This window comes from Hemisphaericaspora subhashii (assembly GCF_019202705.1).
Source record: "Hemisphaericaspora subhashii strain CBS 10753 chromosome Unknown scaffold53, whole genome shotgun sequence".
Taxonomy (NCBI): domain Eukaryota; kingdom Fungi; phylum Ascomycota; class Pichiomycetes; order Serinales; family Debaryomycetaceae; genus Hemisphaericaspora; species Hemisphaericaspora subhashii.
Window position 1 is genome coordinate 59,382 of NW_026057322.1, and position 22,807 is coordinate 82,188.

The 22,807-nt window shown below is 36.6% G+C and overlaps 9 protein-coding genes across 9 annotated transcripts; 1 reads left to right on the forward strand and 8 right to left on the reverse strand. All coding sequences in view use genetic code 12, as the record gives it.

Annotated features, from left to right (window-relative positions):
* Positions 1-1,687: 1,687 nt before the first annotated feature.
* J8A68_003586 (Ty1/Copia family ribonuclease HI) lies at positions 1,688-6,043 on the reverse strand (the record flags this gene model as incomplete). The annotated part of the gene is made up of 1 exon (XM_049407457.1): positions 1,688-6,043. The coding sequence occupies one exon, from the start codon at positions 6,041-6,043 to the stop codon at positions 1,688-1,690; it is 4,356 nt and encodes a 1,451-aa protein (XP_049263135.1).
* Positions 6,044-6,088: 45 nt separating this feature from the next.
* Positions 6,089-7,285, reverse strand: J8A68_003587 (uncharacterized protein; the record flags this gene model as incomplete). Its single annotated transcript, XM_049407458.1, has 1 exon — positions 6,089-7,285. The coding sequence occupies one exon, from the start codon at positions 7,283-7,285 to the stop codon at positions 6,089-6,091; it is 1,197 nt and encodes a 398-aa protein (XP_049263136.1).
* An 884-nt stretch (positions 7,286-8,169) lies between these two features.
* On the reverse strand, positions 8,170-11,340 carry CYM1 (Cym1p; the record flags this gene model as incomplete). The annotated part of the gene is made up of 1 exon (XM_049407459.1): positions 8,170-11,340. The coding sequence occupies one exon, from the start codon at positions 11,338-11,340 to the stop codon at positions 8,170-8,172; it is 3,171 nt and encodes a 1,056-aa protein (XP_049263137.1).
* Positions 11,341-11,731: 391 nt separating this feature from the next.
* On the reverse strand, positions 11,732-12,856 carry J8A68_003589 (F-box protein; the record flags this gene model as incomplete). Its single annotated transcript, XM_049407460.1, has 1 exon — positions 11,732-12,856. The coding sequence occupies one exon, from the start codon at positions 12,854-12,856 to the stop codon at positions 11,732-11,734; it is 1,125 nt and encodes a 374-aa protein (XP_049263138.1).
* Positions 12,857-13,842: 986 nt separating this feature from the next.
* On the reverse strand, positions 13,843-14,943 carry J8A68_003590 (F-box protein; the record flags this gene model as incomplete). The annotated part of the gene is made up of 1 exon (XM_049407461.1): positions 13,843-14,943. The coding sequence occupies one exon, from the start codon at positions 14,941-14,943 to the stop codon at positions 13,843-13,845; it is 1,101 nt and encodes a 366-aa protein (XP_049263139.1).
* A 412-nt stretch (positions 14,944-15,355) lies between these two features.
* On the reverse strand, positions 15,356-15,925 carry J8A68_003591 (uncharacterized protein; the record flags this gene model as incomplete). The annotated part of the gene is made up of 1 exon (XM_049407462.1): positions 15,356-15,925. The coding sequence occupies one exon, from the start codon at positions 15,923-15,925 to the stop codon at positions 15,356-15,358; it is 570 nt and encodes a 189-aa protein (XP_049263140.1).
* A 1,252-nt stretch (positions 15,926-17,177) lies between these two features.
* Positions 17,178-17,828, forward strand: HPT1 (hypoxanthine phosphoribosyltransferase; the record flags this gene model as incomplete). The annotated part of the gene is made up of 1 exon (XM_049407463.1): positions 17,178-17,828. One exon carries the CDS (start codon positions 17,178-17,180, stop codon positions 17,826-17,828), a length of 651 nt encoding a protein of 216 aa, XP_049263141.1.
* A 165-nt stretch (positions 17,829-17,993) lies between these two features.
* On the reverse strand, positions 17,994-19,082 carry J8A68_003593 (polyubiquitin-binding protein; the record flags this gene model as incomplete). Its single annotated transcript, XM_049407464.1, has 1 exon — positions 17,994-19,082. One exon carries the CDS (start codon positions 19,080-19,082, stop codon positions 17,994-17,996), a length of 1,089 nt encoding a protein of 362 aa, XP_049263142.1.
* Positions 19,083-19,270: 188 nt separating this feature from the next.
* On the reverse strand, positions 19,271-22,291 carry J8A68_003594 (uncharacterized protein; the record flags this gene model as incomplete). The annotated part of the gene is made up of 1 exon (XM_049407465.1): positions 19,271-22,291. The coding sequence occupies one exon, from the start codon at positions 22,289-22,291 to the stop codon at positions 19,271-19,273; it is 3,021 nt and encodes a 1,006-aa protein (XP_049263143.1).
* Positions 22,292-22,807: the final 516 nt, after the last annotated feature.

The following is a 22,807-nucleotide window of genomic DNA, read 5'->3' on the forward strand; positions in this document are numbered from 1 at the left end:
TTTCTACCTTTACTTTTTTTAGAGTTTTCATTTTATCCAATCGATGCAAATCATATTCGCCCAAAGAGGCCACTGATAAGTACGTTATTAAATGCCGTGATAGAAACCTGAAGTCTTCTGGGGGAATACCTCTCAGGTAATGAACTTCCCTTAGGGAGTAGAATGGCAAATGGACTATTGAATTCTGGAGTTCTATTTCTTTGATAGAGAATAGTTCCTGACTTAGCTTGCGCCATTCGACATATTCAACCTCAGGAATCAGCAATGATTCCAAGCTCGACAATTCAAAATTCTGTAGAAGGAGATGAATAGAAACACGATAGTTCCAGTTTTTACGGGCAATACAAAGATTTTTTAAGCAAATCTTTTTCTCCAATGTGAACTGAGCGGGATTTTCAATGTGAAGAGACCTGAGCAGGGTCATATTCGGCAAGTTGTCGTAAAATTCTTGAAGAGGAGTATCTATTCTTACACTCTTTAATAGACTCATATTCGGGTAGCCGTCAGGTCCTCCCTTTACGATATATTGGTATCCCTCAGTATACAACACAAACCCCAGATTTTGTTTGTACGCACTACCCAAGAACCACTGATAAACCTCCAAGTTGATAATTCGGGAAAAAATGATGCGGCACCCGCAAAGTTCCTTTAACTTCTTTAACCATGCCAAGGATACGTAGTCATCATTGCAAAATACCAAGGTCTTCATGTATTCAGTTTTAAGCTCTCTAGATCTTGCCAAATGCAAAAATGTACCCATACTGATCCACCAGTAGCTGCGCCAACACCTACCGGCCCTTACATCATCAGCTAGATCATAGACATATATTGACCGCCATAATAATGGAGTTACTATATCACAAAATTTTCTGTTTACCAATTGAAGTTCCAAAAGTTCTATAGGTGACAAATATTTAAATATTTGTAGAAGTATTTCTTCAGGTAAGTCGTTCAACGAGTGGTGTTCAGTATTGGTCATCTTGTTGGGTATTGCGTGGCGTCAATAAACAATTAATTAGCTAACTTGAACAAAGTCGGATACAGAGTTAAAAAAGCGCGGGACGTTGCAATGTTTTGGATATTCTCTTCTATTCCGCAATTGGTTGTCTCAAGTATTGTAGGTAACTTGCTTCTGGAATAGTTTTTGATTTAAAATCAATAAATTCTGCAACATTTTTGTTATTCTACCCAGAAGATTATAATAAAGTTGCAGTTTGGATCTTCTAAGCAAACAAAATAATATGGTATTAACTAAGTAATAATATGTAAAATATATAGAAAAAATCCTTGCCCCCCTCCCTTACATTCCTAATAGACCGGGAAAATCCCTGTCTATTTATATTCTTCTCTAGATCATCTCTCGATGGCCATGGAACATTATCGAAGATGAGAGAAGAACTTTCCATGTTCGGGAATTATAATCCGAGAAGGTACGGCATATTACTATTCCGATACGCGCTCCGATATACAATAATCGAACACTCCCCTGGAACCTGTTAGGGGTGGACAGACATCGGGAAATCAGTAAGAAAATGCAATGTCAGACCAGTTTATAATAGGTTCCCATTTGAGATGGAACAACAGTATAAGGTAGCGCCACTCGGGCTCTCCTCTACAACATTTTGCAGCCAAGGGTGTCAACGATTTTCGACACTTATCTCAAGCGATCACTGTAACTTCAAGTCAGTTAGTTTATGGTCTCATCAATGAAAAATTCTTCGAGATCTATACTGGACAGGATAAAGTTCAATTCTGAGCTATGATTAGAACTTTCACTGTTTAGATTATCGAAAGATGAACCATCGGCTTCCAAGCATTTCTTAATAACACTCCTAACGACTGATAAGTTACCATCGACAAGCATTGGTGTAAGCAAGCGGAATGTAGGATAAGATAAGGCCTTGGTAAATAAATCTGCAACGTTGTTCTTAGTATCAACCCAAACGACAGACAATTTCTTGTCTTCAAGGATCATTTGCCTAATAAATTTGAGGCAGATGTCAACCAGTCTTCGACTAGCAGAAATCTTCTTGTTGTGTGTGATCTTCACAACAGGTTGATTATCCTCGAATACGGTGATATGAGGTGCTTTGAATCCAACAGCATGAACAATACTTCTCACAGATGAAGCTCTATCGACACCCTCACCAAGGGCGATGAGTTCAGCAGCCATAGAACTCTGGGTAATGCTCTTTTGTTTCTTGGTCCCCCAATAGATAAGGTTACCGTTGAGATAGACGACAAATCCAGAAATGGAATGCCTGTCACCATCAGGAGCAAAAGAAGCATCAACAAAGACATGCAATACAAAGTTATCATCAATCAGCTTAGTTCTTGAACGAGAATACTCAAGCTTGAGATCTCTATTACCACGAAGGTACTTCAAGCATTGTATAAGGTGTTTGAGATCAGCTTTGTTAGGATTAGCAGTCTTTCTTCCAAGAGCATTAACAGCATACGAAATCTGTGGACAAGTATTCTGTGTGATCCATTGTAACAGACCAACAAGTCTTCGATATAAATTATGTTCCTCGACATCCAAGAGTTCTTCATCCTTTGTGATGTAAAAGGACTCGTCTTTGTTTCCAGCGACTATAACTCTCTTTTCCTTGGTTTTGTCATCAGGAGAACGAGGAATACCAGAGGATGTCTTAACTTGCGATTCAACCGCTTTGAGAAGTCTATTAATGAACTTCTCTTGGGTAAGCACATATCCTTCGGATGTTCTTCTGAATTCAATACCCAAGTACTCCAGGATTGGACCGATATAATTCAATTTAAATCGAGAAGACAACTTGTTCATGAAGTCGTTGAAGATCTCATTGTTGGAAGCAACCACGAATAGGTCATCTACGTATAAAGCAACATAGACTTTATCACTATTCTGTTTGAGTACATATAAGCCCTCATGTTCACCACATTGTTCTAACCCTAAGTCTTTGAAGGTCTTAGTAATATGAACGTACCACTCAAATCCAGCTTGTTTGAGACCATATACAGCCTTATTTAATTTCCAACAGACTTCTCTACCTCTGTCATCCTTTCTGAAGCCTTTTGGTGGACGGACAAAGATAGGGGTGTTCTTTGGGAGAACTGCATTCAAGTAGGCAGACTTGACATCAATATGGTGAATCTCCATTTGAAGCTCTACGGCTATAACGGTGAGGATTCTTATAGAAGTTAGATCAGTAACTGGTGACAGAACTCGTTCAGGATCAAATTCTATTCCTGCTACTTGTCTAAAGCCTTGAACAACACATCGTGATTTGTGATATTCTTGTTTTGGATCGTCCTCCTTGTATGTGTGTACCCAAACGGCTGGAATAAGCCTTACACCTTTAGGAGGTTTGATGACATCAAAGACTTCCATCTCAACGAACTTCTGAATCTCCGATCTCATAGCCTTCTTCCAGTTTGGATCGTCGTAGTCTATATTAGATACGACTCCATAAGCACAATTTTCAGGTTCACCCAGAGGGTCGTCGAAGGACATAACACTGAATATGTTTCTTCTAATTGGAATAAGCTCATCAACCACTCTTAAGTTATTGATGGATTCAGGAGGTTTAGAAATTCTACCAGCTAGTCTGGCTGATCTTCTGACAGGTCTTTCTTCAGATGCATCAGATAATCCACGTTTTCTCCCCTTGAGAGTGCTGGCACGTCCAGCTTGAGTGTAAGAATTAACGATTTCTTCTCTTGAAGGATTCAAGCTGTACTCGTCATTAATTCTTCCAACTTCAACTGAAAGTGTTGGACCACCAGCTGATTCTCTTTCAGTCCTTTCGCCATCCTGAGTCGTAGGAGAGACTAACACTCGTCCACTTGGTGGAATTGCTTCCTTTCGCAGTTCGGATGCTCCCCCATTGACTTCAGAATGTGGCAACTCGGTAGTATCCCGTTCAGATGAAGTCAATGTTGAATTGTCGGAAGGTTGAACTTGCAATTCTCCATTTTGTTCAACTGTCAGGAGGTGTTTGTGATGGGACATGATTGGTTGCAGTTGACTCGCCGCTAAGGTACTTTGCTCCCCAGAATGAGTAGTTTGATTATCTACCACCTTTTCCTTATCATTTGACAGATGATTCAGAGAAGGTTTCAGTCCTTTTCTAAGATAACTGAACAATTCTGGTTTTTCCCTTACGATTTGCTCAACTCGATCAGGATATTTCTCCATGAGAGCAGGTAAATCAGTAAGCGGTCCTGTAGTAGGTAGATTGGATTGCTTTGCCATAGTTCCATCAGACGGTGTCTGTATATCAGACGGTGCCTGAACAGGTAACACCACACTGCCACTTGTGGGCATACTAGTCGTACTAGCAATGGGAGTATGTGATGATCTGGAAGCATTCGCACTATTACTAGCGGTTTCTGGAATAGTGGCCTTAGCATCTACCGAAGCTTTGTCTCCTGTGTCATAGGGAGACTCAACCTCGTTCTCAACTTCAGGATCGATGGGAGTAAAGAAATCCTTGCGACTAGCGTCTCCGAGATATCTGTAGTTCTCACCATTCACTATCAGTTCTACCTGTCTAAAACCATCTAAACTTTGAAAATATTTTTCAATATTCTTCATAGTATTAAGGAATGTAACATTCACAAAAGTCTTGATTGGATTATCCTCATGTAGTACTAGAATTCGATAACTATTGGAATCTGTCCCATATCCGACGAAAACGCCAGGAAGTGTTGGAGGAAATAATTTGTTATATTCCACCTTCAATCCTTTTGCTTCTTGGGAATTCAGGAGAGTCACAATAACATCTAAACCAAATTGCCAATAATTTGGAGTAAATCTAGCGTTCATAAACAACTCATAAGGTGTCCAACCAGGCCTTGATGGATCACGATCACAAGGTGTGTGATTTTTAATATAGACAGTGTAACCAACCAATTCACGAAAGAGTGATAGCACTTCTTTGAACCTGTTGGGGAAGTTAATAATGCACTTGTGTAAATTCCTGAGGATAACACGGTTGTGCGATTCTGCCAACCCATTCATTTCAGGTGAATAAGGAGGGATAACTTCTTTAACAATACCCAACGTTGCCAAAAGAGATTTGCTAGGCAATTCTTTTGCGTTATCGGATCTAAAAGCGTGAATCATTTCTCCGGGAAACATAGAATTGAGTTTCTTTAATTCGATCATAATAGTATCAGCAACGGCTTTGATTGGATGTATAACCACAATTGTATAACCAGTAAAATGGTCAATCAATGTAGTTAAGTACTGCTTTTCGGAATCCACAATCATAGGACCCATGGTGTCAGAATGAATTCTTTCTAACCTTCGGGTAGGAGGTATCTGAGTCTTTGAATTGTGTGATATCTGTCTACTATTTGAATGTTTGCAAATAATACACGATGATACCTTCCGTCTAGCTTCCTTGTCCTTTATCAGCACATTAATCTTCTTATGACGAACTAAATTTTCTAATTTGGTTAGCGACATATGGTTACCTACCAAATGATAATAGTACAAGTCTTTCTTACCGAAAACATCAGCAACGACTTGTTCAATACCGAGGTCTGATATGGAGTAGATATATGAATCGTCTACTTCAGGTTCTTCGTCTTGCAACTCTTTAATACCATTGGGATAACCAATGTAGAGCTGACTGATTGGTGAACGATATCCAAGCTTTATTCGATAAGATCTGTTTAAACGGTCTTGTTTATTAATATGTACGTATAGAAAGTTACTACTAAAACCTACATAATAACCATTATCAGTTAGTTTACCAACCGAGACCAAATTAACCTTAAGATCCGGAATAAAGTGAACATCGCGCAACACCGTCCTAAAACCTTTTGTTTTCAATTCTAACTCACCAACTCCACCGGAACTAACAAACGAACCGTCAGGCAAGAAGAACTTCTTTCCAGTTGATTCACAGAAGTTACTAAGTAAGTCCTTGTTACCAACGACACTACTAGTAGCACCAGAATCAAACTTAATAGAATTTCTGATCCATTTACCTTCCAATTCACGAATGGTAATTCTCAGTTTAATCAGTTTTAAGAAGAGGATACGTTGAAGCATAGTGAATGTGGCGATGCCATTACCGGAGTAATGACCTCCGAACCCTTATTGGTCCAGAGAGATATTCAACTTGGATAAAGGAATATCATTAGGATTCACCCCATTCTTCTTCTTCTTCCTATTTCTTCTCTTCTTAACAACACGATTACCAGCAGTATTGAGTTTGTTGTTGTTGCTGCCGTTGGAATTGTTTTCAGGTTTCGAGTTTCTTTGGCCTTTAGTAGTGACACTGTTAAGCTCGTCCTTGGAGGCAAACTTGTCAATACCAGAACTAAAAGTACCAGTTGAACGTCTCGAAAAGTTTCTGTCTGCATTCAACAACTTAGCAACTTCAACAGGAGTGATAACTGAGTACCCAGTAGGATCTTTCTCCCACTTAGTAAACTCTTTACCAAGAATTCGACACATGGCAACTTGACTACTACCCTTCTCAAGGAAACCATAAGTAATTATGATCCTTGGATCAAGCTTCGTCAAGAAGTTGTCCATTGGACATGTGATTTGGAAAGAGAGTGTATCTGACTCAATCAATCCCAAACACAGTTCCTTCATCAGCTTTTCAATATGATCCCAGAAGCTATCGAGTCTTCTCTTGGCAATACTATCGGACGACATGGCGGTGTACTTCTCGATGTAATCGAGGATATCCTTCATGGTGATAGTCTTGCCTCGAGGAGCGACTTTCGAAGCTAAGGAACCATACTGTAAAACCTTATTTACCATCAACCTATCAGCAATCTCCAACATTTCTTTGTCATATTTGGGATCACCCATAAAATCGATTCCTCTCACATACTGAGTAGGAGCAGCAATAACTAATTCTGGATTAAGACAGTAATCTTTAAATCCATTAAATGCTTTCAACCCAGTTTCAACAACTTCAGAGTGACCAGCAAGATCATCACTCTTGAATCTAAAGTGACTAAATGCAGATTCAATGTTTGCAGAAGCATTTGCTCTCCAAATTTGCTTAAGTTGTTGCAACTTAAGAAGTTCATCAAGGTTAGCGGCATTACTTGATTTTGGATAGTTGGGTGGTCCAGGAATCTGAACAGATTCATTAGATGGATTGGATGGAGCAGATTGATGTCTGCGTTCATCGGAATAAGGACTCAGATTTTGAGTCTGACCAACATCAGCAGCAACAGCAGCAGCAGCAGCATCTTGTTGAGTAACAGTAGATGAATCAGCAGCAGGTGGATCAATATCCATCTTGTCATTAGTTTCATTGTTTAACGCCATTTGACTTGTAATCTAATAAAGTTGCAGTTTGGATCTTCTAAGCAAACAAAATAATATGGTATTAACTAAGTAATAATATGTAAAATATATAGAAAAAATCCTTGCCCCCCTCCCTTACATTCCTAATAGACCGGGAAAATCCCTGTCTATTTATATTCTTCTCTAGATCATCTCTCGATGGCCATGGAACATTATCGAAGATGAGAGAAGAACTTTCCATGTTCGGGAATTATAATCCGAGAAGGTACGGCATATTACTATTCCGATACGCGCTCCGATATACAATAATCGAACAGATATAAGATACAATTTATAAGTCAACTCACCATAAACTTCCTATTTCCTTGTCCGTCCATTTGAGGTTACAGTACACCTGTCTAGGCCAATAGGTCCGGCCGGTTCCTCACAGTACTAACAAATATTACAATTCTTAAATTGAACGAACGTATTGGTGTCGTAAATCACGATTCATTTTGAAGGAATAATAATTCCAGTATTCCATTGTTTTGTTCTTGGATCATTTCTGATTATTCCATAATCTGTGTAATTTCTCTCTTTGTAGTCCTTTCTAATCAAGGTATGAGATTTATGTGGCTAGCTATATAATAGTGCTATTCCACTGATGGAAATCTAAGGGATTGCTTGTGCCTGAAATGCTTCCAAAGAAGGATTGCACTAGAACTGGTAGATGCGTCTCCTACGGCGGGTGACTTATTTTGTATAAACTAATGCCGCCTGGGGTATTCTTGGTAATTTTGTTTCCAAATACAGAAGAGGTTTTTATTTAAGAATAAATTTACGATTCTTAATGTCTATCTTGTTTTGCATGTTATTTTCTATATACAATTTGGAGTTAAGTCTAGTCTAACATCTATGCACAAGAACTATGACAAATTCGAGTTCAAAGTTTTAACCTCCCAGTCTTTGCCTACCTTAAGAATCTCATTGTCACCAAGCACAGTAGATACATTCGTAGGATTATCAATCAAGTACTTTCGAGTAACTTCATGTAGATCCTTGCTAGTAACATTCAACAAGTTCTCTCTTCTCTTTTGTCTTAATTCATCCGAAATTCCTTGAAAAAATTCACCAGCTCCTTGACTTGAAATCTTAATTGGTGCATCCAAACTCTGGAAAATTCGTAACTTAGCTTCTTGCAAATCCTTATCTCCCCAATTGGTTTGACATCCATATGGGAACGATTCCACAAAGGTGTCAATTGATTTCACTGGGTTTGGATCTCTGTATGAATAATAACTCAAAATCCCTCCTAATCCATCATATGTCAACCCACCACCGTACGCACCGTTAGATTCTCTGATTTTGGAATGAAGGTGTTTGAAAGTATATAGTTGGGATAATACTTGTAACGCGGCACCGTCCCTGGAATCATAAGAAGCACCACGTTTAGATAAAGATGCGTGTCCGACTTGGAATGGAAGATTGAGCAATGTTTTTCCATCTTTAATGGGTGCTGAATTCATCGTAGCTAACAAACGCTGTAATCCTTCCTTGTCTTGGTCGGTACTACCAAAAGAAAGTTTTGCTAATGAATTAGTTATTAAGCTCTTCATACCTTTTCCTGACGATGAAATTTTTTCATCAAATGATTCAAGCAATTTTTCATTCTCTTTAATAATCTCATCATCACCTACTAATCTATATCTAAATTCACCATCATTCTTTAATAAATATTCTTGAATCTTTTTCAATACCGGTAATATTTCACTTTTCAAATAGTCTTTCCCTAAGGATCCAAGCTTGGAATTCATCTCCATAATAAATTCTACCTGGCCAATTCCACTAGTTACATCGCCAATGTAACCCCCGGGAGTCAATTTGGCGCAACTTGCACGCATAGCATATGAATGACCCCTATCAGAAATATTACTAATTTGGTTCAGTCCCATCTTTGTGATTAAAGTGAATAATTTATCCAAAACAACTTCATCATCAACATCAAACTTAGTTCCAGACAAGATTTCATACCATAAATTATAGATATGTTGTGCATTTTCTTTTAACGCGACTCCACTGGCATAAAAGTTTAATCCCACATCAGAGATATCATAAGGATTCAGGGAAATGCTATAATCGAATGAAATACCTCCGGTACGCATTTGGATCTGAGTCTCGAGATCAGTGATTGAAGTTTTGGTGGTACCAGCAAGATTTGTCAAACAACTACAGAATAATGGAAGATATTTATGCATTTCAATAGGTAAATTTCCAAGACTCTTTAATGCATAGGCATACACCAATCCATTGGTATCGACGATTCTTTCATGCAAGATCTTGTTGTTTACTTTTGTATGGTTCAATGGAAATTGTTCACCTGGGGGAATATCGTCCATGGTTAATGTCGGTAAAACATCCTCATTTTGTTCTTCTGCTTGCGCTTTAGCCAAGTCGAGATTACGTTTATAGATGTTTTCTTTATCTTCTGGAGATAATTTATCAACTTGTGTTTGTAATCGATTCGCTTCTTCCGCAACTAATTCTTTGGAGAAATTTTCATTTGGTACCATTGTGAATTTAAATCTCTGAGTCAGTGGATTTAACAAAGTTTCTTCAAGTAAGTGTTTAAAAATTTTTAATCCATCTTTGGCGAAATCTTGTTTGAATTGGTTCAAAATAGTTTCAATTTGTAATTGTTTAACTGCGTCTGCTCCATTTAGCCAAGTGGGCACTATTGAATTTAATAATCCAAATCCAAAATTAGGCTTATGTTCCTTGAAGGATAATTCAACTTGATGAACAATAGCTTTAATTCTATCATTATAATTACTCTGAGGGTTCTCTAATTCAGGAATTACCTTTTTATTCAAAATTTCCAAAACTTTTGATTCTAATTGTTGGACTCTTTCTTTAGTTAAGAAATTAAGACCAACTGTGAATGAAAGTAAAGCAGTGGTTGCGTCGAGACCAGAATTTGGAGAAAAATCCTCAGCGAATCCACTTTCAATCAATTCTTGATAAAATGGAGAATTATGTCCATCAAACAATAATGCTCTAAGAATAGCCCATTTGAAATTGACATATGGCATATCTTTTCCTAAAGGATTACCTACTCTCCATGTCACTGAAGCTTGATACTGTGAAGAAATGTCCTTACCGCTTGTTAAATCAACTGGACCAGGTAATGTTGTTTCAAAAGTTGTTTGGGTTGGAGTTTTCTCAAATATAGGATATTTGACGTCAACAGTTGGTTTTCTAATGCCAAATCTAGTAAAATATTGATTTAATGTAAGTAAATGTTTATCCAAAGGTAAATTACCATAAGTGAAAGTTTTTGAGTTGGAAGGATGATAATTCTTACTGTGAAATTCTAAAAGATCTTCATATGATAATTTTGTAATACTAATTGGATCACCACCAGAATTATTTAATGATGGATAAATTGATTCCATATACTTTATATAAAAATAATATTCAGAACTTGAATATTGACCCTTCATTTCATTATAGACAACTCCTTTAAAAGTAATCTTACTATCAATATCATTAACATCTTCATTTTCCAATCTCCAACCTTCTTGAAGAAAATCGTTATAATTAAGTTGTGGTTCAAATACTGAAGAAAGATAAACATCCATCAAATTTTCATAATCCTTTGCATTTGTAGTGGCAAATGGATAGTAAGTATAATCATGACCAGTCATAGCATTCATAAAATTACTCAAAGATCTATTAGTCATTTTAAAAAATGGATCTCTAACTGGATACTTTTCAGACCCACATAATGTTGTATGTTCTAAAATATGAGGAACACCGGTATGATCAGGTGGATTAGTTTTAAAAGCAATCAGAAATACATTATTATTATCATTGGTAGCATCTACATGTAAATGTTCAGAACCACTTTTTTGATGTTTAAGATTAACAGCCACTATAGAATATTCAGGAATTGGTTGAACTTGTTTGATTTCAAATCCATGAACTGTTAATCCAATGGGATATTTTCTAAGAACAGAAGCATCAGTTGCTGCCTTGGAAAAAAATCTGTGAAGTTGATTATAACGACAACTCTTTAGCGTTGTACTACTTCTTAACATTGTACAACAGTGTAAAACTAACAAAATGAGTGGATGACTATTGGTGGTTGGGTAAGTAGTTCGTTGATGGCAATAAAAGTTCTAGAACCTTTTTTTTCATTTTATTCGTAACAAAAGAAAAACGAGAGATTCCTCATAAAATTGTAGGGCTCATGAGACATTTTCCAATTTTTAGCTTTCCAGATGCTAAGTTCTTATCTACATCAAATTTCTGATATTGTACTTATAAATGGTAGCATTTTTGTATATGCGATTTCTCGGGTTAAACGAGCAAGATGAAGTATTTTAGAATCTAATGACTCAAGTTTGATCATAATTGGTTGTGTCTATAATCTATAGAAAATCGAGTTCCAATCCGGTCCGTGAACAAATTCTACACAATTAACTATATTCAATCATCATAAATTTCAATATACTTGGTGGTTCCGTTCAATCTATCAATTCTGTATTTTAAATCGCCGACCTTTATTTTCCGTAAAGTTTTTATGTGGTTCAATCGATTTATGTCCCATACATCCATTTTCTGTCTTTTTGGTTCTTGGTAATATGAGTATGTCTCATTCTTCTTCTCTGGCTTATCGGGATTTGCTGACATGAAGATTATGGCATGGCGAGATAAGAATCTGAAGTCTTCCTCGGGAACACCCTTTAAGTAATGAACTTCTCTGAGAGAATAATATGGCAAATACTTTATTGAATTCTGAAGCTCGATCTCCTTGATGCAGAATAGTTCCTGACTTAGCATCTCCCATTTTGATGATTCAATCTCCCCAACCAGTAAGGACTCCAATGTCACCAAATCAAAGTTCTGTAGATTATGCGAATTAGTAGACATTGATGAATGTCCTAGGACTAGATGGGATACACGAATCTTTTTCTGCACTTCGAACACACTGGGGTGGTCAATATGAAGCGATTTTAACAGTGTCATATGCGGCAAGTTTGCCACGAATTCTTGAGTTATATGTCCGATCCTGATGCTCCTAATTCGATCTATATCTTTGGAAAATGTACCAATAATTCCGTCAGATGGAATGCACATGTTCTCATATCCATTCCAACGAACAGTTGTAATTCGGAAGTTCTTTGTCTTGAGAAACCACTGAAAGACTGTCAATTGGGACATCTTAGAGAACATTATTTGACACTCGGAAAGACGCTCTTTTAACCTCTGTAACCATACCAACGACATACGCTCATCACTCCAAAATACTAATTTTTTCATAAATTGAGTTTTAAGTCTTCCCAATCTTGACAAATGTAAAAATGTACCCATACTCATCCACCAATAGTCAAACCAACACCGCCCAGCCCTAACTTCCTTAGAGGAATCATAAACATATATGGAGTGCCATAACAAAGGAGTAACTAGATCATTGAACCTTTTGTTTACCAATTGAAGTTCCAAAAGTTCAATAGGCGATAAGGTTTTAAATATTCGTAGAAGTAGTTCGTCAGGCAAGTCGTTCAAGGAATCATGTCCAGCCTTACACATTTTGCCGTTTTTCTCGTCCATCAATAGCTTAAAAGGAATAAATGAGTCAATGGGTTGTAAACACTCGATATCTTTCGACGTATTGGATGTATGTTGATGTACTTTTTGCTCGAATCCGGAATTCACTTCTTGAACAATTGTTTGGATGATTTAATAAAGTTTTGTTTGTGCGTGATCTCAAAGGCTTTGTGCGGGTAATCCTGATACAGGTAGACACCACCTATGATGGCCCTGTAATGCCCTTTTTATTACCTGGTTGCATCTTTCGAATTTATGGGATCCTACCTGCTTCAGGCGAAATTCCAATAGTAATTGCAAATGATAGAATTCTTTTATATAAACGAGGAATCTTGGCAACCTAAGACAGGGTTCATCAAACAAGAATGAATGAATGAATGCTGTATTCCTTTTAGATTAATTCTTCTTATAATATATAATGCGTGTTGGTTCAATATCTGTAATATTTTATATTCAAGCAATATGACTTCGGTGCCTAACGATCTAATTGGATTATTGCCCTCAAGATTTGTATTAACTCGTTATTTCATCTGTCTTTACACATGTAACTTCTGTCCCTAATTCGTCGTCGTACCTAAAAGGTACCAGAAACACAAGGTACGGTTCTGCCAGTGTTAACTAGGATGTATCATTTTTTAAGCCCCCATTAACCTGTCTCCCTTGAAACCATTCATAGGAGCCGACGTACTTGTATTCGTCTAATGTAGGTATCAGTACATCATTTTTTGCCGCATGAAAAATGTTCATTGTGGCTGCAAAAAAAGTTGCAACACTATAAACTCCACATGCGGAGCAACAGAAGAGAGTAAACGGATTGGGATCGACTTACTGGTCTATGTGATATGAAGCACATTTATTACCCGATTCTAAAACTGAATCTACAAGAGGTAGGATTGTCTTAACAAACTTTGCATTTAATATAAATATATAAACAAGGCTTATACTCTAGACGTCTTTGGAGACAAATTTGACAATTTTCATTTTCTTATTTAACCAGTAGGTATTTCAACGTATAATGTTTTAAAATATGTCTTAACCACCTGATATTTCAAATTATCAAGCTTCAATTTTCGTAATTTTTTCATGTTATCCAATTGGTTCATATCCCATGTTCTTTTCTGCCGCGATCTATGATTGGGAGGGTTAGGCGTATAAGTACCATTGTTATTCTTGGTCGGATACGCAGATAAATAAGTTATCTCATGGCGAGGTAGAAACTTGAAGTCCTCTTTTGGGATATCACAATGGTAATGAAGTTCTCTGAGAGAATACAATGGAAAATCTTTAATTGAATTGGAAAGCTGGATTTCCTTGATAGCAAAAAGCAGTTGACTTAGTTGGACCCACTTCCAAGAAGTCACCTCAGGGATCAGTAATGACACCAAGCTCAGTAAATCAAAATTCTCTAGGATTGAAGTATTAACAGACACTCCATAAGTTGTTGCATTTCCAAGAAATAGATGGGTTAAACAAATCTTTTTGTTCACATAGAATGGACTGGGTTTGTCAATATAGAGTGCTTTTAACAGAGTGAAAAGGGGCAACCAATTATCATAAAAACTTTGGTCAGGCGATTCAATTCTTATACTTGTATAAATATGTGGCTCTTCAGGTTGATATTGGACCGGTCCTTTCAAGTAGTAATAATTAAGCCACGTCCAACGAATGGTGGGTGCCATGTCACATTCACAACGCCATCTCATGGTAGCTTGTTTAGTTATTTTCGAAAATCCTATGCAACACTGTGGTATTTCTCTTTTCAACCACTTGAACCATTCCACTGATAAGTAATGATCACTATAGAATATTATCTTTTCCATAAACTTATATTTAAGTTTTTGAGATCTTGCCAAACCCAAAAATGTATCCAAACTCATCCACCAATAGTCAAACCAACACAGTCCAGCTCTTACTTCCTTGGAGGAACGGTAAACATATATGGATTTCCATAATAAAGGGGTAACTAGATTATTGAATCTTTTGTTCACCAATTGAAGTTCTGCAAGTTCAATAGCTGACAAGGATTGAAAAATCGGTAGAAGTATTTCGTCAGGAAGGTCAATCAACGAATTATTTTCAGTATTACGCATGTTGTTGATTTTTGCGTCGATTAATTAGGCATACTGTTATAAGTCCCGAAGTTATTAGTTTCTGAATATGAAGCAATTGACTCTTTGTAGAATTGAAGGGAATCTGTTAATCTCATATTTATATACGATGCCTTTCCTGGTCTCCGCCGATTTGATTCATGACGTTCGAGCTTTTGAGTGGTCTCAGCCCACTTTAATTATCTTCACGATATTCGTGCTTTGCGAGCGGGGATCGTGTTAAAAAAATATTCTTAAGATAAGCGCAATATATAGTTTTTGGAGCGTAGTTCGATAACCTGAAGTGTCAGGCTCAAATCTCGGCGACGGGAGTTCTAATCAAAAGGTTCAAATCGTGAGATTCTGCTATATAAATAAGAGACGGTGACAAGACTTACACTATCGACCAGAAAAATTAGGGTTCATACAAGAAATTGTCAAATTCAATGTAATCCGTCTTCCCGTTTGATTTGACAACGTAATATTTCTTGTTATCTATTTTCAATCGTTTTAAAGTTTTCAACGTATCCAATCGACTTAATTTCCAATCTGATCGCTTAGAACCATAACCATAATAATAATCATCCTCATCATCTTCATCGTCATCTTCATGTTCATCTTCATCCTCATCTTCATCTTCATCCTCGTCGTCCTCATCTTCATTGGTTGTACGCTTCATAGATAAATAACTTATTGGATGGCGGAACAAGTAAACGAAGTCCTTCTCGGGAATATTCGTCATATAATGAACTTCTCTGAGAGCATAATAGGGCAAATGCTGTATTGTATTCCGAAGCTGGATCTCCTTAATGCAGAATAGGGACTGACTTAGCTTAGCCCATTTCGACGAATTCACTCTTGGAATCAGTAATGATTCTAATTTCCGTAGGTCAAAATTTTCAAGGATGGCCGTATTCTTCTTTCCTCCAGCTGTTCGGCCAAGAAATAGATGTGTAAGACAAATCTTTTTTTCAGCTTTGAACATTCTCGGATTATCGATATGAAGAGCTTTTAACAGCTTAAAGCGAGGCAACCATTTATCATAAAACCCCTGATCTGGTGAACCAATCCTTATACTCTTAATTAGATGAAGGTCCCCGTTTTCGCGAATAACTATCTTTGGTACGTAGAGATAATTCAATCCTTCCGTACGGATAGTCCCAAACAGTTCTCGTTTAGTATTGCAATACCATTGCATAGTCTCTATCTCTTTGATGATGGAAAGACCAATAAAACAGCCGTCTAGTTCCTGCTGTAAATGTTCTAACTATTCTATGGTGATGTACGCATCACTATAAAAGACCAATCTTTTCATAAATCGCGTTTTAAGTTCCCGGGCCCTTGCCAAATCCAAAAATTTGTCGATACTCATCCATGTATAGTTGAACCAACATCGTCCTGCACGAATATCATCAGATGGATCATAAACATATATGGAGTGCCAAAATAGTGGAGTAGCTATACTGCAGAATCTTTTGTTTACCAATTGAATATCCAAAAGCTCTATATGTGAAAAGTGTTTAAATATTTCGGAAAGGACATCGTCAGGAAGACTGTCAATGGTGATGGCCCGAGTGCTAGGAGTACTTGAGGGGGCTAGCTTTCTTCTTTTCATTGATTAACGAAGTCCCAGTATCAATGGCCAATTGAGTAGCTACTTGCTTCCTACTTAGTTCGATTGGATTACCTTCACAATTCCAGGAATTTTGCCTAGTTTATATGAACAATTGCTTGGTTTGAAAGGTTTTCCAACGAAACATATAGTGAATGGTCGTGTACTTTAAGCGAGTAATATTTTATGAACTCTTCGGAAAAAATACCAAAGAATCATGTGATCGCAGCCGCACAGCTTTTGTGTTGCCTGCCATTTTGTGTAATAGTGACATCATTTACAAGTGTTTGCGATGAGCCATTCCAACCAGAGACGAATAGGATATGCTGTACTTGCGGAACATCAATTCTTCCCGAGAAGAAGCTGGAGTGAGTCCTCGCCATAAGTCACTTCACGCTGTGATAGTTACTTCGCAAATATAGGAGTACAGTGGGCCGATTTGTCTTGGTAGTTTCTGAGAAACTGTTGATGTTCCAACTTGAGATTTTTTTCTTTTCTCTTTTTTTACCGAAGAATTTTTCCGTTTTGAGATTTTTATAAAGAGATCTCACTTTCTTCTTCTCTTCTTCTTTTTAACTCAAAACCCTGCTATCTGTAAACACCAATAAACTTGTAAACATCAAAAATGGACGCCGACGTTGAAGCTACTAAGATGTATATTTCATACAACAATGTCCATCAATTATGTCAAGAATCAGCTGATAAAATCAAAGCATTTGCTCCCGATTTAATTATTGCCATCGGTGGTGGTGGTTTCATTCCAGCTAGAATGTTACGTTCTTTCTTAAAAGAACCGGGTCAGCCCAACGTTAGAATCATGGCCATTATCTTATCTTTATATGAAGAAATTGATAATGGAAATGGTATTGAAATCCCAGGTACTCAAGTTGTTAGAACTCAATGGATTGATTATCACCAATCTAAGATTGACTTGGTCGGAAAAAACATCTTAATTATTGATGAAGTTGATGACACTAGAACCACTTTGCATTATGCTGTTAGTGAATTGAAAAAGGATGTCGAAGAACAATCCAAGGCCAAAGGTGTTGACCCAACTTCAACCAAATTTGGAATCTTTGTTTTGCATGATAAGCAAAAGCAAAAAAGAGCTGACTTGCCTGACGAAATTATGAAGACTGGCAATTACTTTGCTGCTAGAACTGTTCCAGATTGTTGGATTGCATACCCATGGGAATCAACTGACATTGTCTACCACCAAAAGAGAGCTGAAGAACAAGGTAATGATGTCTTTTTACCGTCAACTACTAATGTGTAATAAGTTAACCCTCCCCTCCCCATCCACAACCGCCGCCCAATATGGGTATTTCCCATTCATGATATAGATTTGTTTGTAAATGCATTAATAGAAGTTAAAGAGAATATTTATTTTATTTTAAGTACTTTGTTGTCAATTTCATCAATTCATTTCCAGAGTCACTACTTAATCTATTTCAATATAATCAGGACTTCTCGAGTGATTTTTTAACGGTGGATAATTGCTAGTCTTATCTTTTCTCTTCTTACTTTGCCTCAATGATTGTCCAGCCCCACCAAATACTGCTCCTTTTTTAGCTTCTTTATCTGCACCTTCTCCGTCCATTTCTTCTTGGGTAGGCAATACTACTGGAAATCCAAAGAATAATTGGTTAGAAGGTAATTGCAATGGAGCTGGTGGTGCATCTGGATCCAACTCTTCGATATTATAATTTTTAGTTTGTGTTTCTTCTATAGCTTTCCCACTTAATTTCTGACCCGATCCTCCAAACCTATGAGTATTTGCCTGAGAGGCTTCTGCAACTATATTTGCGTAATTTATAGACTTGGCCATAGTGGCAGCACCCGCTGCTCTGCTAACACTTGATGGATCTATTGGTGTTGCAGACGAAGGTTTATTTACCTGGGTGGGTTTGTATTCTGGTTCCACGTATCCTACTGGAGGAGCAAAATCCGTTTCCAAATCGGTTTCCACAACACAAATACCTTGATTGGAACTTTCAGGTTTGACTTCTAAAACTTTTATACCATATATGGAATCATTATAATTAACTTCAATCACATCATTAACAGTCAAGGTTGAGAATTTCCTCAACACATTTTCCAAAACAGCTTTAGGATCACTAATATCCAAGAAATCAACCGATTGAGGTTCAATCTTAACAAATTTCCCCAAGCTCAAATCACAATTGGCGATCTTAACCAAAGACCCCGGGTTTAATTGTAATGTACTCATCATCCATTGCGGTATATATACCCTACCTTCTTCGGCAACAAATTCCAACACACCACTATGAGTCATTAGATCTTTAGATTCATTACGAATCTCAAATAACATAGGATATCTTATATGTAACATTGTTAACTTATTCAAGGCTGAAGGTGGCAAGAATATCTTGCCTCCGAAATTGGCATCATCTTTTCTGATCAAATCAGGCATCATGGCAATTGGATAACATCTGAAGTATTCTTCAAATTTGTTGGAGGATTGGAATGTCCCTCCACTGAACATATTAGAGCCGAATCCTGAGAACATCTTGAATGCACTTGATTGTATTGAATTTAAGTGAAAGAGTTGAGTTGGTGATTACTGTTGAGAGTTGGGTGGATTTTTTTCGCCGCCATCCAAAGGGTTGGCGAGCTTACTACAAATTAAACTTTGAGAGGAAATTGTTATTCTTATTAAGCAACTAGTTTCTTATATACAGTCTATACAGTATAACCCTAATTCTGAGTAATCTTCATCAATTGACTAATTAAATCCTTTTTAGTATCATCAAGAGATCCAAATAAGAAATTATACTTGTTTTGATCTTGTTGTTGCATCGTCACTAATAAAGTAGTAAACTCAGCAAATGCATTTGCTTCATCTATTGGAGTTTGTTTCATAGCTTCTAATTCAGCCTCATCTGCTTCTAAATCTTCATCATAATCCGCATTATCATACTCATCTCCTTCTTCATCTTCTACGTCTTCTCCTTCAGCAAATTGTTTAGTACTTGATTCGTTGGATAAGATTTGTTGTTTGGCTCTGATGGCATTTGGTAATGCAGCGATGTTATCCAATAACAAGTCAACAGTTTCAGAAATCAATTCTTCTGGGAATAATCCAATTGATTGGGAGTTAAGAATTGCACAACTGGCAAAAATTTGTAATTTGCATCCATAAACTGATTGGAAATCATCACTATGTTTAATCCATAATTTATAAAATCCAGCTATGAAGTCTTTTGATTGAAGGAATTGTAAAGTCGTATTAGCATCAACATACATACATGCAAATAAGACTCTTATAATAGATAAATGATGTAACATGAATCCATCAAATGCATTTTGTGCTTCCAAATTACTAAAAATATCAAAAATTTCTGGCAAGAAAACAGGCAAGAATTGTTGGAATCTTGGTCCCATGGCTAAGATTGTTAATTCAATATCTTCAAATGCTGAATGAGCAAACACTGCATCCAAAGTATCTGACTTTAATAAATTGAAACAAATAGTGATTAAGGATTGAACCATTGGGTTTTCCATTGTCATTTCTCCTTTAGCGAATCCATGATTGATAATTCCTTCAAAAAATGGTTGAATGATGGAAAAATAATCGGCAGCATAGGTATCAAAACAGTCAACGACAACTTGATAAATTTGCCACATATTATTAGATACTTCTCTGGCACTAAATAAGATTGCTTCCAAGATTTCAACAGCTTCAGATAAGAAATTAATCATCGCTTCCTCAAAAATAAATATAATCATATCCTTTACAACTGGTTCAATAGATTGACAAACATTTGGAGTATTCGACATGGCAATAAGTAATGTAGTCAAAGTACTCAAAATACCACCAGCTTGATATACTTTATCCATATCCTCAGTACCCTCAGTTGATTGTTGTTCCAACATTTCACGTGCTAATATAACGAATGAATCGACCAATTGACGTGCTAATTCGACAGCATAAGGTTCTAAATTCTTAGCGAACTTTTGCACAAAGATATCCATAACATTAGTCAAGATATCACTTTCAAATTTTTTGGCCTTTTCTAATAAATTACCCATTAATTGTGGAGCTTCATGTGAAACATGATCTGCAACTGATTCTTCTTCTACCAAAGCACCTAATGCATCAGCAGCAGTTAATTGAATTGGGAATTGTGCGTCATTTTGGAAACATAAAACAATACCTTGGAAGATATCTTGCAATGCCGACATGTCCTGATATTTATGACCGTGGAACATGGCAATAGTATCACATGCTCTGGCTGTTAACCATGGAGTAGTTGATGAAGTTTGGGTCAACAATTCTGGATAGACAAATGTATGTAACACTTTATCAACTTGACCTTTTATTGGAGACAGGTTACGATCTAATCTATAAGCAACTGTAGACAACATTCTTAAGACACCTTCAGTATTCATTGCAACTTGTAAATTGTTTCTGTTTTCATTTCTTAATGTGAAAACTTCATTGATAACACTTAATGTTAAATTAATGGTAGAAGAAAACTTCTTGGAAGTCAATCTATAAATAAAATTAATTGATGCCACGTCTGAAGTGTTGGATTCACGATTAATATCAAAGAACCTTCTAATATATTCTTCTGGTTCATCTTCGTATAATTCAATAGTTTCTTGAGTAGCTGACAAAGTAGGTAACAAGACATGTCTAACAATTGCATCTAACTTATCTTCAACTAATGGCCAAGCAGGAGTATCTACCAATTGTTCCAAGAATGAAATTAAATGATATAAGGAAGCTTCACTGAGCCAAACTTTCTTAGTTGACCAATCTTGAATAATTTTCCAATATGCAGATAAAATTTCAGGAACAAAATTGGTTAAAAAGCTTTGAGCAAATTGGTTTGATGGATCATTCTTATCCTTAGTTTGAACACCACCTCCATGTCTGCTTAATAAACGGTTCAAATTGGCGAAACACCATTTAACTGCCTTGATTCTAGGGTTCAAGGCTCTGACGTCGTAATCCTCCTCTTCTAATACGGCTTTAGGTAATGGTTTATTGATGATAAGAATATGAATTTGGCACCATGCACCTAAGTGAGAAGTATCTTTCTGGAAATATGAAGGTAAATACGAGTACATGGTAAATTTGAATATCTTCATAATTAAATAAAGCATTTCATCGAAAACAGTATTATCCCCGGCATTTTCAATTATTTGATTGGCCAAATTCTGTAAGATTGGAAATATTTCTTGAGTAATGTCTTCTAATACTGGGTTGGATGTACCTTCTAAGCCTGCCCATCTATAATTCTTCGAGTATTCGTAAAGACAAAGTAACCCGGTATAAACATGATCAATGTCGTTAACATCTTTTAATAAATTCTTAATGATTGCAATCAATTCCTCCCATTTCTCAGCAGCTAAGATGTTATTCAAAGCAGTTGTTAGTTGTAATTTGATTTGATTATTTTTATAAGTCTTGAATAAAGTCGTAATCAATTTTGATTTAATATCACCCTTCTCGACATCTTTGATACTTAAAGCAGTTGCTTGTTTATTTTCTGCAACTACCCAATGTGCAACAATTCTATTCTTGAAAAAAATCGCAGCTGATATTTGAATACCCAATTGGATATTTTCTTCAGTAATTAAATCTAACAAATATGAGGTGAAACCTGGTTGTTCTTCAAATGCATGTAATTGTTGTTCACTTTGTTTTCTGACTTGCTGGTTAGCATCTAATGTACCAGCAAGAGCTTTTAATAATGTATCCTTATCCATTTGTGATTATTTTTACTATATCCAAAAACTTAAAATTTAGGATGTCCCTTTAGTTTGGCTTGCTATATGTGAAAAATGAGATTGTATGAGGGAAGTTTGTATTGGAAATTGTCAAAGCTACTAAAAAAAATTTTGACATCGCAATGAGATTTTTATATGCAGGAGATTAGTCACGTGGAGAACATGTTGCAAAATTCTTGGTTGGAATTGACGAAAGCCCGGGAGATCTAAATAAGATTGCTGCAGATGCTGAGGGTTAAAAACTCAACATAGTCAATGTTAATAACTTTGTCAGTCGTCTCATCATAACCAAATCGAATAGGGGTGATGATTTTATTTGTGGGCCTCTAGATAGGTCGTAGCATTGACTGATGTCGTTTGGCTAAACTTTGGATAATTAATCACCTCTCAACAAGCAGATTTGAATATTGCCTTTGGTTGGATTTTTCTGCCGCTGGAGATAACCCTATCTATTGTCGATTCAATTCTCTTACAACCTGTCTATTTAATTCTTAT